This window comes from Pantherophis guttatus, chromosome 2, assembly GCF_059756535.1.
Source record: "Pantherophis guttatus breed Tessera chromosome 2, ASM5975653v1, whole genome shotgun sequence".
Classification (NCBI taxonomy): domain Eukaryota; kingdom Metazoa; phylum Chordata; class Lepidosauria; order Squamata; family Colubridae; genus Pantherophis; species Pantherophis guttatus.
In genome coordinates this window covers 119278732-119294528 of record NC_142064.1, presented here as the reverse complement: position 1 = coordinate 119294528, position 15797 = coordinate 119278732, and the positions used below count along the sequence as shown (strand labels likewise).

The 15797-nt window shown below is 45.3% G+C and overlaps 1 protein-coding gene and 1 long non-coding RNA gene across 6 annotated transcripts in view; one reads left to right on the top strand and one right to left on the bottom strand.

Annotated features, from left to right (window-relative positions):
* PLXNB3 (plexin B3) overlaps window positions 1-9874 on the bottom strand; it is a 65263-nt gene extending 55389 nt beyond the window's left edge. Inside the window, exons 1-2 of one of the 4 annotated variants that reach the window (XM_034434152.3) lie at window positions 9605-9829; window positions 3791-3860 (exon numbers count right to left, since the gene is read on the bottom strand). In XM_034434152.3, coding sequence (XP_034290043.2) covers window positions 3791-3826 — 36 coding nt within the window. In that variant the 5' untranslated portion in view covers window positions 3827-3860; window positions 9605-9829. Of the gene's footprint in view, window positions 1-3790; window positions 3864-6286; window positions 6439-9604 lie in introns of those variants that run through there. The other 3 variants (XM_034434151.3, XM_034434153.3, XM_034434154.3) reach the window with 3 other exon arrangements.
* Window positions 9275-15549, top strand: LOC117675489 (uncharacterized). 2 transcript variants are annotated; one of them, XR_015732831.1, is made up of 3 exons: window positions 9275-9501; window positions 13743-13989; window positions 14964-15549. It is a non-coding gene; the product is annotated as an uncharacterized LOC117675489 (long non-coding RNA). The 2 variants fall into 2 exon arrangements; XR_015732830.1 differs by lacking the exon at window positions 9275-9501 and adding an exon at window positions 9764-9877.
* Window positions 15550-15797: the final 248 nt, after the last annotated feature.

Here is a 15797-nt window from a genome sequence, read left to right as displayed (position 1 = left end):
GTGAATAAATAGTTTTATACTTGGTCATAGAGGACCAAAGTACTACAGGCTATGATTCATTTTTCTCTCTCTCTCACCACAACTATCAAATCGGCCACCAAATGGGCATTTTAAAAAATCAGAAAAGGGGAAAGGCTGACTGAGAAACCACAATCCTTTAATAAATCAAAGCAGTTTGCATGTCCTCAACTAATCTATCACATCTCTGCAACCAGCTCGGGGTGCAACAATTATGTACCAGACTCATGAAAGGGGAGAAAGAAATCTCCAAGTACAAGCCATCTATACTTTCAAGATCCAGATTCAATATTCAGAGACCAAAATTAACAACATAAACCAGTTGCTGACCCTGTGGACACTTTTGCTGCACTCCAATCGCTTATTTTAAAATTAAATAGTTCAAGTCCAGCTGTGTTTGCCCAAGTTCAACCAGGTCAGTTAACTTGGTTATTCTTTAGCTAGATTAGTTGGTTTATGGTTGTATGTAGTCCAAACTTAGAACATTGATTACTTTAATAATCAAACTCTAGTGTGTTGTGGTAATCTAGTCATATGCTCTATTCCCACTCTACTGTGATAAACATTACTCATCGCATAGAAGTGGATTTCTTTCTCTGTTGTGTTCCTGTGTTGTTATTAAAACAATTTTCTTATTTGCTGAGGTACATACAAGCATTGACTCACACAGGCACACAACCAGCAGCCTTCTCAGTGTGGAGATGATTAAGTTGTAAGCCTGTCCTACCCACATAACGGACCATCCTAATTTAGAAATGAGGGTGGAATGAGCCTGTTCCAGAAAATCTAGCAGAGACCCAACAGTCAATCTCATTTGATCGCAGAAACTGCAGGCCCCTTTCAGGGGAGTCTCCTTCACCGACAAAAGCAGCACTGCAACGTCACACCATAAACTCCGCCCTTTGGAGCATGTGCGTGATGCACACAGAGGAAGAACAGGGCTTGCCCCAAGACACCACAACACTCCTTGTGTCATTCTGACTCCCCTTGCTAACCCTGAGGATGCCTTTGTCATTTTTAAGTGCGTCTGCATCTTGCAACTCGCCAATCTTCCAACCGTATTTAATTGTGGCTCAGCATGTCACTCGGGAATCACCAGACTAGACAGACTGAAGTTAATCCCAAGTGGATCCTTTTTTTTTTTTTTTTTTTGCCTCAGGAATAATGCCTCCTCCAGATTCCCCCCCCCTTCCTGAGTAGGGTCTGTACTGTGTGCCAAAAGCTATCACAGATCAGGATTTTGCATGTAGCGCCTCACTCGCTGGGCGGTGAAATCCTGCTGACAAAAATTCTCTAAACAGTCCGTGTGGACAACCCCGTCCTTCCTCCCCTAACAGGCTGGTAAAACCAGATTAACTTGTGCCGAAGAGACACCCTGCCAATTTGATGACATTTCAAAGAGACAAAGGAAGTTTTCTTTCCACTCGGTCAGCTAAATACTTGCAAGGGGAACTGGGATTCTGATTACTGTTAGTAGGTAGGCCTTGGGAACTTGGGGAGCTGTGGGCCGGATGAAGTTGCTGTAAAGACGAGTAATTGTGTAGCATATGCATTAGGGCAAACTACATTCGGAGCAGCTAGAAAATCAATACTGTATCCCTGCTACACAACATTGCTGCTAAAACTAACCATCAGATAAAGGCATAAATTCAATCCCAATTCAATATCAAACAGCAGCAGGAGGAGGAGGAGGAGAAGCAGAAGAAGCAGCAGCAGGGACACACTGTTCATATGCCTCACCTTCCCAAGGAAAGACTCAGCTGTTCCCTGCTACAGCAATCTATAATCTGGTTATTTTACTGCCTGAAGTGGAGGCCAAATACTACAAGGCTTCTGCATCATCCAGGCCCCAGATCCTGCCTTTCTTTCCACCATTCTCTGTCCTCACCTTCCCTCACCCCTTCCTCAAGCTTTTTGTCACCAGAAACCAAAAGCTTTACTCTGTTGGCTAAGCACCGTCCACATGGAGTGGGGTGGACTGAGGTGCTGAAACGAGAGGGAGGGAGAGCAAGGGATGGGACTTCCCTCCCAACCCTTCAGATTCCAATTGGGATCTAGCAGTGGGGAAGGTGATTAAGAGTCCCTTGCTCTCCCTCCTTCAGTGAGTTCATAGCACAGCCACAAAAAAGGACGCAGAGAGGAGCCACTGAGGGGAAAAACAAGTAACAGGGAAGACCTCAGATTCTACTTTGATTGCTTCTGCTGCACGTGATAATTGGAGTTAAACATTTGCTGTCTCTTATTTCTTTGTAGACAAAGGGCCTCTAGAGGCAAATCAATGGGAGTGGGGTGGGGAGATTAAAAAAAACAAAACCCTGGAAACTAAATCTAATCCCAGATGTTCCACAACCTCAGCTGGGGCCAGGATAGGCAAGGCAAGCTTTGTCACGAAGGCAGTTACAATACGAAGTGGCAATATGGGAACACGAATGTGCAAAAAAGACAGTACTTCAGACCAAGTCTCCCTGGTTTTGTTTTTTTTTTTTTTTTTTTTTTTGCAAACCAGACAGAGGGATCCTGTCAAGAAGGGAGCATTTGATGGGGAGCCTCTCCCCACTGACTCTACTCTGATTATTCCTCTGTTCCAGGCTGTAGTCTAAACACACAAATGGGAAACTGATTTGTTTTCCTCCCTCTTCGCTCCAGTAGTGGAATTCCCAGCCTTATTTTACACATACTCTTATTGCCCTTCTGAATTACCCAGAAAATGGAGCCATCTGCCTACTAAAGCATGGAAAGGAAGAGGGCCCACTTATTCAACATCTGGGCTGGAAATCAAGCCATCTGTCTCTCTTTCTCTCTCTCCTGTTTCATCTTCCCCCACTGCAGGGGGGGTGGGCAGGAAGCAAGGGACTACTGGAGTTTATAGTAACTCTTCTCTCACCCCTTCCCTCCTGGCAACAGCTGGAAGGAAGCAAAGAGAATAAATGTAGCAACATTCCAAAATCCCAGGAGAAAGCTTGAGTGGCACTCACAGAAGACAATGACACAGGGGTGGAGCTGCTAGAGACAAAGGAAGCTCTACATGCACACACACAAACACACACAACTATCCATGTATCTATTTATGTATCCATCCATCCATCTCCATCCATCCATCCATCCATGAAGAATTCAGGAGTCTTGTTCCAAATATTCAAATATATTTGGGTTTGCATAGCAGAACCACCTGAGTCAAAGCATTACTACAGGTAGTGATTATTTTCAAGTAATGACCCAGAAGGAAAAAAATCATCCATCATAAATGGCATTTTTCAGAGTCAACTTCAATTTACAACCTGCATAAAAGGTAAAGGTAAAGGTTCCCCTTGCACATATTTGCTAGTCGTTCCCAACTCTAGGGGGCGGTGCTCATCTCCGTTTCAAAGCCAAAGAGCCAGCGCTGTCCGAAGACGTCTCCATGGTCATGAGGCCGGTATGACTAAACGGCAAAGGCACACGGAACAGTTACCTTCCTACCAAAGGTGGTCCCTATTTTTCTACTTGCATTTTTTATGTGCTTTCGAACTGCTAGGTTGGCAGAAGCTGGGACAAGTAATGGGAGCTCACCCCGTTATGTGGCAGTAGGGATTCGAACTGCTGAACTGCTGACCTTTCGATTGACAAGCTCAGCATCTTACCCATTGAGCCACCATTTACCTATACAACCCGCATACACCCATACTAGTCCCAGAGATAGAACCCAGGGATTTCTACACCCCAGAGGACTCCCAATCACCCTCTTAAATCTCCCCTCTAGACCATTTCACATCCATACCCTTCCAGTGCTTACCAACCGGCTGTGCTGGAGGCATTTCAGCTCCCACATGGTAGAGTCAAGCAGCAGGACTCCACAGGCATCCCTACTGGAGGAGGAACGAGATAAGACAGGGTGCCAGCGACATGGAAAGGGAGTTTGCCATGGTGCTTCAAGACTGCATCAATGGCTGCTGTGATAACCCTCCCCGATCAAAGTCTCCACTGTTCCTATCTTGACTGTGCCATCACAGAGCCACACGGGGCTAAAGAGTCCATTATCCCATTGACACAGAGCGCTCACAGCTCCGATACATGGCACTGACAACCCAGAGAAAATGGAATGGGGTGGGGAAAAGCAGCGTCTGGAAGCACAGAATGAAGGCCCTTGCTGGAATTCGGAGAAAGAAAGCAGTTATTGCCTGCTGGGATATCAGCTGAGTGGAAGACTGTGAGGAGCAGCAAGAGGACAGGTCAGGACATGGGGTTGAGTTGAGCTCCTCAACAGAAAACAGAAGGGTCCTTTGTGATTTGTTTGTATGGAGTTGTTGATCAATTGGAAGGGGGCAAATAGAGAGATGCCTGATTTGCTAGCATTGAGAGACCCTTTTTCACTTTGGCAATGACGGTGATATTTTGTTCTTTGGTTTTTAGTCTGTGGAAGAAAACCTCATTCAGCAGCCCAAGATTGACCAGAGACTTTGCAATTAGCAAAAAGATTAAGCCAGATGAGGCCAGGCCAAAGCACTGCACGCAGAAGACGGGGACACCCTTATCCTCTCAATTTGGAATTTGACTTCCAAATTTCTCTGGCTTCTATGGGTGCAAAGAAATAGTAATGCTAGACGTCTCAAGCTCTAGGCCTCCTCAGTGTTTAAAATTCCTTGGACAGATTGTCAATAGAGCTCGTGCAAAATGAATGTGTACTGGTTCCTGGGGAATCACAGCCTTGCTGATTCCTATCTTGATGCCAACAACATGCTGCTGCATAAGGCGATTGCATTAATCCATCATTGGTTGGTGGGTGCGTGAAAGGGTCTAGACTTGACTGAACATGCCTTTGAGAGTCTGACCATAGGCCACCAACAATCCAACCTACTCCAGATCTGATTTCCCCCTTAATCCTTGGAAGCAGCCCTTTTCTCTGCCTCTCTCCAGCAACATTAGGAGCCTTGGTAGTACAGTGGTCTAAGGCACCCTGTTATTAAGACCAGCTGCCTGCAATTGCTGCAGGTTCGAATCTCGCCAAGGCTCAAGGTTGACTCAGCCTTCCATCCTTTCTAAGGTAGGTGAAATGAGGACCCAGTTTGTGGGGGCAATAAGCTGACTTTGTATAAATATACAAAAGTATGAAGGCTATTGCTTAACGCATTGTAAGCCAACCTGAGTCTCCGGAGAAGGGCGGCATATAAATCAAATTATAAAAAAAAAAAAAAACATGGTCTTCCCTTCCACATTTAACAATTTCCAAGCAACCCAAATGATTCTTCTATCACTGGCTTCAGGAAGCCGAAAAATCTGGGAGATTTGGCTGAAACAGGGAGATGGACTGGACATTTCTACCGGAGAGAGGAGGGAAAGGGCTTGAAGTCAAACAGGAGTCAACCTATGTATGGAAGAGGATTTGGGAAGGTCCTCCTTCATCTAGGGTGGCCCGAGTTACATGGCCTTTCCTGCTACTGCAGATACTTCCCGTAGATTCTGTGCTACATCTGCCCTGGTGGCAACTGAGGCCTCCGTCATTTGCAAGAGAGCGAGCTTGAAAAGGTGTCAAGGTCAGCAAGAAGCTGCAGTTCCTTGGCGGGCACCCAGCACAGCCGCCCCCACAGCGGGAAGCAGGCGTGGGGAGAGCTATGCCAATCTACGTGCTGCTGAATGCCCCCTTTGTCTGCCTCAGAGTAGGGGGGCAGAGATAGCGCCATCCGTGATAAGAGTCCAGAATCTGAGAGATTCTGACTTAAGGAGTTCAGGGTTAGTCAGCTTAATTCTCGAGGCCTCCCGGAGCTTTGACCCAAAAGGGTAGGAAAGAAAGGCAGTCCCCATTCTTAGCCCAACACACCAAGGCACCCATGTACGCTCCGCTCCAGGCTCATCCTCACCCACATGAATGAGTAGGAAAAGAATGCTGTCTCAAAAGGCAGAGAAACACACAACCCAGCAGGAGAAAAGCGATATAGGTTTTTTTTTAGTGCCTTCTAAGGTAAGAGGGCAGGAAAATACACAAAGGACTGAAAGAAGGTCAAAGCAAGTCAGAATATTAAGGGGGAAAAAAAAGAGACAATAGTAAATATAGGCAGATGGGAAGGTAACACTGTTTGGGGCAGAAGCTGGTAACCTGTCACAGAATGTTCCGTTTCCTGACTCCAGACACATCAAATTTTAGGGCTCATGGCAATTGCTTCACTGAGCTCACAGGCACACAAAGTTCCCCTCAAAGAGCCCTCGAGAGCTTTGCCCGTTTTAGTTCTCTTCCACATACAAACATACCCCATACACACACACTCCAGCATGTCAACCGGCATCCCTTACTTACAACAGCTGCAGGCACTGGGCACACACCTGTTCCTTGAGTGGGAAAGCAGGTTTTCCCTTCACCTGGAAGGTGCTTGGTGGTGCTGCTGCCTTTCTACAGGCTGCTCTGCTCGGCACCAGGTGATACAGTGGCGAACCCAACCCACCACCCAACGTCACTAACGCCCACACCATCAAAAAACGGTGGGCGGCCTCTGATAATTCCTCACATGCAGCAGCAAATGGGTTTTGAAGCCACAAGGCAGCTGAACACCAGAACTGCGTATCCAACAAGTGCCTGGCACTGAGAGTTAGGACTGAGACACATCCTTCCTTGCTGAGAAAGAGCCTGTGCATTTGGCATCAGCAGACAAAGGGCAACCCCTAAAATCAGAGTCTCTTTCAGGGGCTGAAATTCAACTCTGCCACCCAGACCCAGGGCAATCAGAAAGAGGGAGGAAAGAACAAGAAAGAAAAGGGGGAGGGGAGGGTGTCACTATGTTTGTTATGCAATTTGAGTAGACATGCCCGCTTCGCTGGTAGATAGAAAGCACAGGCACTAATTCCTCACCCATTGCCTTGGGTGAGGGGAGGAGGGGAAAAAAAGAGAATAATAATGCTTGGAATTAGAATCATGTGAAATCCACACTTCTTTGGCATCACTATCGGCCCCTGCTTAACTAGGCAAAAACTTTTGAAGGGAAGGTAGGGTAGCAAGATGGCCATTTCCCTTTCCCCTTTCCCTATAGCTTCACACCCCTTTGGAAAGACTAGCAACCAACAAACACCACTGTTAGTGTAATAGCTGTGTAATTATACAGACTGTTTGGGACTTGTTCCTGGTCAATAGCAGACACCCACCTCACCCACCCAAGGCAGATGCACAATTGTTCACCCTAAGAAAACATCACAAACTATATTACACCTGAGTGCCCAGGAACAGACGCTGCCTCTAAGCAACAGCCCAACCCCTCCTGAGTGTGCCTGAAGCAGTTCCCATTCTAATAGCCCCCACTTTATGACATTTTCCCCCAGAGCTATATACAGCCCCCACTTTACTAAAACTTCTTAAACCGGTTGATCCCAGCTGAATGACTGCAGGCACCTGTCTTGGGTTTTAGCTTTGCTCTGGATGGTTGGTTTTGGCATTGATTGGATTTAGTTATTACTACATTTCTTTTGCTTTGGTTGGTGTTGTCAGCTGCCTTTGGTTTTGGGAGAGGGGGGGTAGTTTATAAGTACTATAAAATAAATAACCCAAATTTGCCAGGACCGTTAACACTATTGCACTAAGCCACATAAGTCAAAGTTTACCAACCAGAGAAGTTGGGCTCATGCACTAAAGCCAAAGCCAAGCAAATGACTTTCCGGGTCAAGGCAATGTGTGAATCCGGCAGAGTGGCAGGAGGGGAGAAAGAAGGGGAAATGGAAGCAGGACTTCTCTAAATTCAGCAAATGGTGAAATGGGTGTGGCAGTTTTTCCAGATTGCTCACCTATTCTCCCAATTGTTCCCTCCTTGATTGGTATTTTTAAAAATACCTTATGTTTAGGCTTGTGTGATTTGGCAAGGGAAAGAAAGACCTAGAAGATAAGTTTTTGGGCCACTTCATACATCTAATATAAAAATAATGTTTCATAGTATAACAGTAGATTTGCATGTAAAATAGCTGATGTGCAGAAGAGGGTGTGAAAGCCAAATTGTGACCTGGATTCCAGGACCAGGGTCAGCAAGCTTAAGGTCAGGTAGGGGACAGCATCTTAAATAATTTATTTTTCATTAAAAAAAAAGTTATGAAGCAGGATTGTCTGTTCAGTGTAGAGATGAATGCAACTTCTTCATGCACCCTGTGAAGAAGCTTTATGATGATTGGGACTTTTCAACGCCAAAGGCTATCTCTGTTCTGGGTTGTGGTGGCCAAACTTTTTTTTTTTTTTTTTTTGCTTTTTACAGGCAAAACTGAACTACAGTCAACTACTGTCATTCTTCAACGGGATACTATAATCGCCCTGGCACAGCCACCTGGCATCCTCCCTCTGTGCTGCAAGTGGAAGGACCAGCTTGACTGTGTATCCAAGCTGGACTTTCTGGTGTTGCAGATTTGATATATCCCGGAAGTCCAGCAAGAGGACTTGCCCAAGCCAAAGAATTCACCCCCACACTTCTCTCTCCCACTCTATCAAGAATACCATTCCCCCCACCCCTATTTTTCCCTATTGTCCTTCTGGTTTTGTTGGGAGGAAAAGAAGGATTGCTGTGGCTAATGTTAGCCATAGTGCTGACAAGTTTCAACAGGCCTGAAAACACCAACTACGGATCAGGTAGACCTCCTCATATCTGAAGTGTGGGTCTCGTATGGGAAATGCAGTCTGCATTTCTTTGGGGATAACTCAATCTACTTTTAAATCCTTAGGAAGAATCCTTTTTGCAAATTAATCTCTCCTCCTATATTCAGTTTAAAAAAAACACCACCACCAGTAATCCTTTCTTGTACAGGATATTTCACAAATTCACAATTAAGGTGAATGTTCCCCAGGCATTTATAGTACATGATTTTTATAAACCTGTTCTCAGTTCTGTAGTTTTTGTAGTCAGCTCAGGTTAACAATTGCAGACAAACTGCAAAGCACATTCCCACCAAACAACAGTCCCTAACACAGATGCGGGTGGGGGAAACACACCAAATCCGAGTTTTTTTTTTTTTTTCCCCTTTCAAAAGGCAGAATATTTGCCTTCTCTTCTTCCAGTCTCCAAATTTGGCAATTTCGTCCCAGGCACTTTTCAACTTCGCCTACTTTGAGAAGCGCCCTTCCAAGGAATTTAATGTTCTAGATGGGGAGGAATAGGGCGAGTAACGCGGGCGAAGCAAAACTCCGATGAGAACAGATAATAAAGATGAAGGGAAAAGAATGTCTGGAGCGAGCAGAGAGGGGCGCTGAATGAAGGGAGGGAGGGAGGGAAAGCTGTGGAAAAAGGTGTGGAGCGGCGGAATGCTTGGAGAGCGCTCAAGAGAAAAAGGAGTGTTGCTGGAAAGAGAAGGAATCGCTAAAGAAGGCAGCAAGGGGAAGGTGGGGGGGGGGGTTTCCAACTAATGGGTCGCCTCTGGGAAGCAGAGCGACTGCTTCGGGGTATTCTTTGTCCGGTTCTTTTTGCACCCCAGTTGAGACTCGAGCAACGGCTCGGAGTTGGGAGCAGAACAGAGAAACCGCGTTGCAGGAAGGCATGAAGATCGCTGGAGGTACGGAACACATGCGAGCCTAAGAAAAGGTCCTCGAGGGTGCCCGAAGGCGCATCCTACAGCTCCCTCCCTCCTTCCTTCCTTCCCCGCCAGCGCTACCTACCTGGCCAGCGAAGTTCAGGAGAACTTGCGACCGTCCGCCGCTCAGTCAGGAGCCGCTCCCGGGCAGCGGCACCTACCTCGCCACTCCCCCCCACAATGCACCGCTGCCAACTCTGAAGTCTCTCCTCGGCCGTCCGCAGCCCATTCCAAGCTAAGCCGAGGCGAGGCAAAGGCAAGGCAAGGCAAGGCAAGGCAAGGCAAGGCAAGCCGCCACCTCCCCAAGCCCGGAGGCTGGCTAGGACTGGAGAGTCAGGAGCGCCCCCTGCTGACTAAAGTGAGTTACGGGCGTTCCAGGGGTTCAGGTCGTCCTCAACGTACGACCACAATCGAGCCCAAAATGTAGCTTGCTAAGCGAGAGACTTGTTAAGCGAGGTTTGCCCCATTTTACGACCTTTCTTGCCGCAGTAACAGAGTTGGAAGGGACCTTGGAGGTCATCTAATCCAACCCCCTGCTCACGCAGGAAACCCATACTAGGGATTCGAACCGCCGAACTGCCGACTTTTCTGATCGACAAGCTCAGCGTCTTAGTTAAGGGAATCGTTGCAGTTGTTAAGCTGGTGACACGGTTGTTAAGTGAATTTGGGTTCCCGGTTGATTTTGCTGGTCTGAAGGTCGCAAAAGGGGAATCACATGACTCCAGGACACTGCAGCTGCCCTAAATGTGAGTCGATGATGTTGCAAGGGTCATAAGTGTGAAAAACGGTCACTTTTTTCAGTGCCATTGTAACTTTGAACGGTCACTAAGCGAACTGTGGTAATTCGAGGACTACCTGTATTCAGTCCGGCCACCGGATCTTTGAATGTGCAACCTGCACAACAGGTTTGGACAGTTTTAAGACAATTCTTAAGGGCCTGGTGGCTCAGCAGACTGATAGCATTGTGATTAACACCAGCTGTCTGCAATTACTGTAAGTTCGAATCTCACCAGGCTCAAGGTTGACTCAGCCTTCCATCCTTTCTAAGGTAGGTGAAATGAGGACCCAGTTGTGGGGGCAATAAGCTGACTTTGTATAAATATACAAAAGTATGAAGGCTATTGCTTAACGCATTGTAAGCCGCCCTGAGTCTCCGGAGAAGGGTGGCATATAAATCAATTTTTTTTAAAAAAAAAATTCCAGTTCTGTAATGACCAGCCCATTTTTGTATCCGTCTTTCCTCAAAATATGAATGGGAAGAAACAGCATAGATGCAAAGACCACCTCTTCCCTTGTAGCTTCTTTATTGAGCTTTGCTCCCTCAGGATTTGGTGCTGATGGCTCATTAGGTTACCCTGATTGCCAAGATCCGGACTACCATTAAATGGCAACCAAGAGATTTAAAATGTTCTGCACTCCCCTGCTGCCATCTAGTGGCCATCGGATTTTTGTGTCCCAAATCTGGTCACTCTATTTAATGTTAATTTAACAATGGCTTTCTTCCTTGGGTTTGGTTCTGACATAGGTTCCCATCACCGTAGCAATAAAACAGATATTTGCCCTGATTTAATTGTTTTCCTGTACATTTCAGAGAGTTGGATGAGCATTGCAATGCCTTTTAACTTCATAATTCTTGGATTCTATTGTATATACTTGCATCCTAAACTTGCTCCAGAATGCCAGCATTGTAAATTGTTATGGGCTGTTTTCAGCTGAATGGTCTACATATTCATCCTTAGTTTTAATTTAGACTGGACTCAGGTATCCAAGCATGGACCTGCCGTGTGTGCTTTCAAAGTTTCCAGAAGGGACATTTTAAAGAAAAGTTTTTGCAAACTCTGCACAGATAATCTCCAGAATTCTATAATTTTGGTTACACAACTGGTCCAATAATCTGTGTGTGTGTTTGTTGGAAGAAATATCCTTCTGGGTTCAGTTCCAAGTGGGGAAAAAGACACCAGAAACATGGGGGCTGCTTGGAAAGATAGTTTTAATGGTGGACAGGATCACATGCCTTGAAGATCTTGGGTGAAGAGAAAAAAAAAGGGAAGAGATGCTGAGAGTGCCTGAGCTTTTGAATTTGAACTTATATTCTAATTGGTTGTCAGACTCCCATGGGGCCATGCAGGGGTAACTTTGTAGGTTGTGTTTTTGAGTCCCAAGTTTGGTTGACTCTTGCTGGGTGATGATGTAATAATGAAGGGGCTTTTGGCAATTCCTATTATGGCTTTGCTTGAAGGAGGTAGATCTTTGTTATGTTGAATAGACTGGCCCAGGCCATTGACAAAGGTGGGGGGGGGGCTGAGTTTCTGCCTCCCTTTTAGGGGAAATATTCTGCCCTTTTAATATTTCCTAAAATAGAATCTCCCTCTAGGAGAGGGGTGGGTGCTAACTTCCTACATGTTCATAGCTACTGCCAGTGGGAAGAAGGAAAGGAGAGAGGATTGGACAGGAGACTGAGATAGATAAGCAGAAGAAATGTAAGGCAGACAAACATCCCTTTGTAACTCTTCAAAGGACACAGATAAACCTCAAAGTGCTTCAAAGACCCTCTAAAAGGATGCAAATGACCAGCTGTCTCCAAGGAATATAAATCCTTCCATTCCCCACTATCCTGTCAGAGCTGAAGCAGCTTCTTGGATGAGGAGCGAAACGTCTTCAAAAGAAAAAACAAGAAAGTCCAGTTGCCTCCTGAAAAAGCACCTTTGGGACAACCACGACCTGTATGACTGAGAATCTCTACAGATTCCCTTCGTAAACTGTCTACAAATATGGATGTGACCACAGTAGGATTTTCAACCAAGGATATGGAACAGCCATGAAATGTACCAACGCTACGGGTTCATCTGCACAGCAACAGCAATGTGCTTTCCTCCCATCCTAGAGATATGAGAAAAGCAAATCAGTGGAAGAAAAGCTTCCCCCACAGCTTTTTCTTTCACCGTGACTTAGCAACAAGGCCAGGATTGCTGCTGCTCTCATAGAAAGTAACGCGGGTTGCTTTCAGGCAGCAACTGGGTCCCCTCTGGACTAGGAAAAAAGGCATCTCAATGTGTGGCGAGCGAGTCCCCCATCTGGTCCCAAACCAGGAGACTTCACTGGAGCCAGTTTGGAGTTTCCCCAAGTCTTCTTTGATTAAGAAGCCATGAAACGTGTATGGGGCAGTGGTGGGTTGCTACCAGTTCGCCCTGGTTTGGGCGAATCAGTAGTAGTGGCGGCGGGAGGCTCCACCCACCTGCTGGGATGTCATCAAATAACTTCTGTGTGAGCGAACCATTAGCAAAGGTAAGTGAAACCCACCACTGGTGTGGGGTTATATCTCTGGGCTGGATTCAGTGGGACTTCTGTTCCAATTGTAGGAAGTTAGCACCCACCCCTTTCCTGGAAGAATGAAATATTTTAGGAAATATTAAAAAGGCAGAATATTATATTTCCCTGGATGAGAAATGGAGAAACATGTTTTAAAGACAAAGCAGCTTCCTGCCTCCCCCACACACACCTTTGTTAATGGGCCATAACCTGCAACACAATAGCAACAGAAACTAACACAATGGGATCCATCTAGGACAGAAACTCACCACATGGCACCTGGGAAGATTACATCAGCCAGCAAGGCTAGCTAAGACCCCCACCCCCTGGGAGTCTGACAACCAATCAGGATACTCTTTCTGGGCCCCAGGAAGTTCAAAGCCAGAGAAAGCATAAAACCTGGGGACTCGCTGTATCTCGGCCCCTTTTTCTGTTCTGTTCAGGAACTCAAACCATGTGATCCTGTCCACCATTAAACCATCTTTCCAAGCAGTCTCCATGTTTCCAGTGTCTTTTTCCCCACTTGGAGCAGAACCCAGAAGGATATTTCTTCCAACACAATGAAATTGTCTGTAGGATGACATTGGGGAGGGGAGAGAACACATGGAATTTGAATGAATTGCTGTCTGGTTGTGTAAAATGGAGGAGATACAACAAATGAAGTGCCACTGCATGTCCAAACAGAAAAAGGTAGCCGCATTACACTGAAGTTGTAAAGACTACTGCATGTGTGCTACAATATTTAATTACATAGTTACCTGAGGCTCTTGCTTAGGGAAGGAACTGCATCCAAAGTATGTTTAAAGTATTTGGAATATTTCAAAGGCTCAGAAGTGACATATTTTTCACTGAAGGCAATACAGTACAACAAGAGAGTGAAAATATAATACTTTTGTTTTCTATTTCCCCTGAAGCTCTTGTTTCTTGGGTCATTGATGGACATTCCATAGAGGAAAAACAATAGAGGATAATAAAGAAATGGCCATGGAATGCAAGGAGAAGAAAGAAAATCCAACCTTCTGCCCCCAACCACCCAGATCTCAATAAGGCTCTGCATTTACTACCCAATGGATGGAATTTCCACTCAGGAAATCAAGGATCAAGCAATGGACTGCAACAGAAATGAGAAAATATTGGTAGATTGCAAAAAAGCTCAAGCAGGTAAGCCACAATTGTTTCTGGTGCAGAAAATAATTTTTGCAATGAGTTTGGAAAGTTGTACTAAACTTTTACCAAATCCAATCTAGAGTTCTAAAGAAATAGGATCATTCCCTTTTCACCAATGGTAAGACTCAGGGAAGTCCAATTTTTCTGCTTCTAGTCCCTACAAAATCCCTAATTTTGCCAATTGGAAAATATTTATTTATTAACTTTGATTTTTGTATAAGCTTTTAGAATTGCCAGTCTTCAGAGTTCTATCCAACTATCATTTCTTTTACTTTTTCCAGGTAGAATTTCTGCCACCACCACCAATTTATTTTGCATAGCTACTTCACACCTGAATGTACATTGCTTGTAATTATTGCTCATTTCAATCTGGCTCTCCAGATTGTCTCACCTCCTGTACCAGGAAATGTCTCCTGTTTCTCTTTCCCCTGATCTGGGCAGTCACAGTGACAGCACGATGATCTTATCACTCAATGTCCACTCTTAAAATGTGTGGTAAAACTGCCCCCAAGCAGCCTTTCGAGGTTTCCTTCTGAAGAGCCCTTTCTTAGTGTAAGGCCACTGGGCCACGCAAGGGCTCTCTATGATGGGTTGGGGGTAGCCAAGTAATGTTAGTTTAGACAGCCAACCCTTCCATGATGTGTTTGTTTTTCTGCTTCTCCCACCTGGCTTTATTGGCATTAGGGAAGAAAGGGTGTCTCAACCAGGTTAAGACAAGCATATTCATGATTATAGCAAAATCAACTGATTTGGAAATATGCCAGTTGACGCTTTTCCCTCAAGCTCTTCTGCTGCTTAGGAGAGTTGATGTAAGAATAATGCTTACTTATCACTACCCTAAATCACCTGGCTTCCCTGGTCACCTGCTCCCAATACAATGTAACAGCTTTCCTGTCTTGGTTCCTTTTTTTGCTGGGTCAGACTAAAATTTTACCATTGCTTTCCTGATGTTGTTTTTCTCACACTAGGGCTGGAAAAGACTCCGCAAACAAGCATAAAAACAGTGGACCGAGGGCACCCATGAAGTGTACTGAAGCTGTACTGCTGCCAAGAGCATTTTGGTGCACAGTGGGAAAATAAGCACAGTGGGCACCAGGGGTTACCATAGTACTCCGGAGGGACCTGTAACTTGCAGCTACTCCTTCAGTCATGGTTCCTGCAGGGGGAAGCCATGGCCAAGAATCCCTTGACCCAGCTATGGTGGTATACCAGGTGCAACCCTTTCTGGAGAAAAAATGGCTCTGGCAACAGTAACTCATAACTTTATCATCTCTAGACTGGATGTGTTTTATCTGCAACTGTCCTTGAAGACTACCTAGCAACTACAACTGGTGTAGGATGCCTCCTGCACAAGCAAGAATAACTCAGCAATATATCACCGGTACTCAGTGCCACCTCAAGGGTGTATATGGCACCCCAGGCCACATTAGTTGATGGTGCCACCTCCCACTCATGGGAAATTTGCATTTTTAGAATGATTTGGAAGGAAGGGTTACAACCCTATGCTTTGGTGCCTAACAGCTCGGTTGTTAAATAAGGCAGTCACTAATGAAACTGTGTTTATAAGTTTAGATTTCTTTGACTTCAATTGAATACTTCATTTGGCCAATTAGACCATTAATTGTGATTAGACACACAGGAAATTTGTCTCTGGTGCAGAAGCTCTCAGTGTGCATGCAAAGCAACATAATAATAATACCATAACAACAACAATAACAATAATAATAGCATTTTTGAATGTTCAGTTGACTTGAGTTTCATGTTTAATGAATAAAGTATATAATAATAAAAATAATACCACC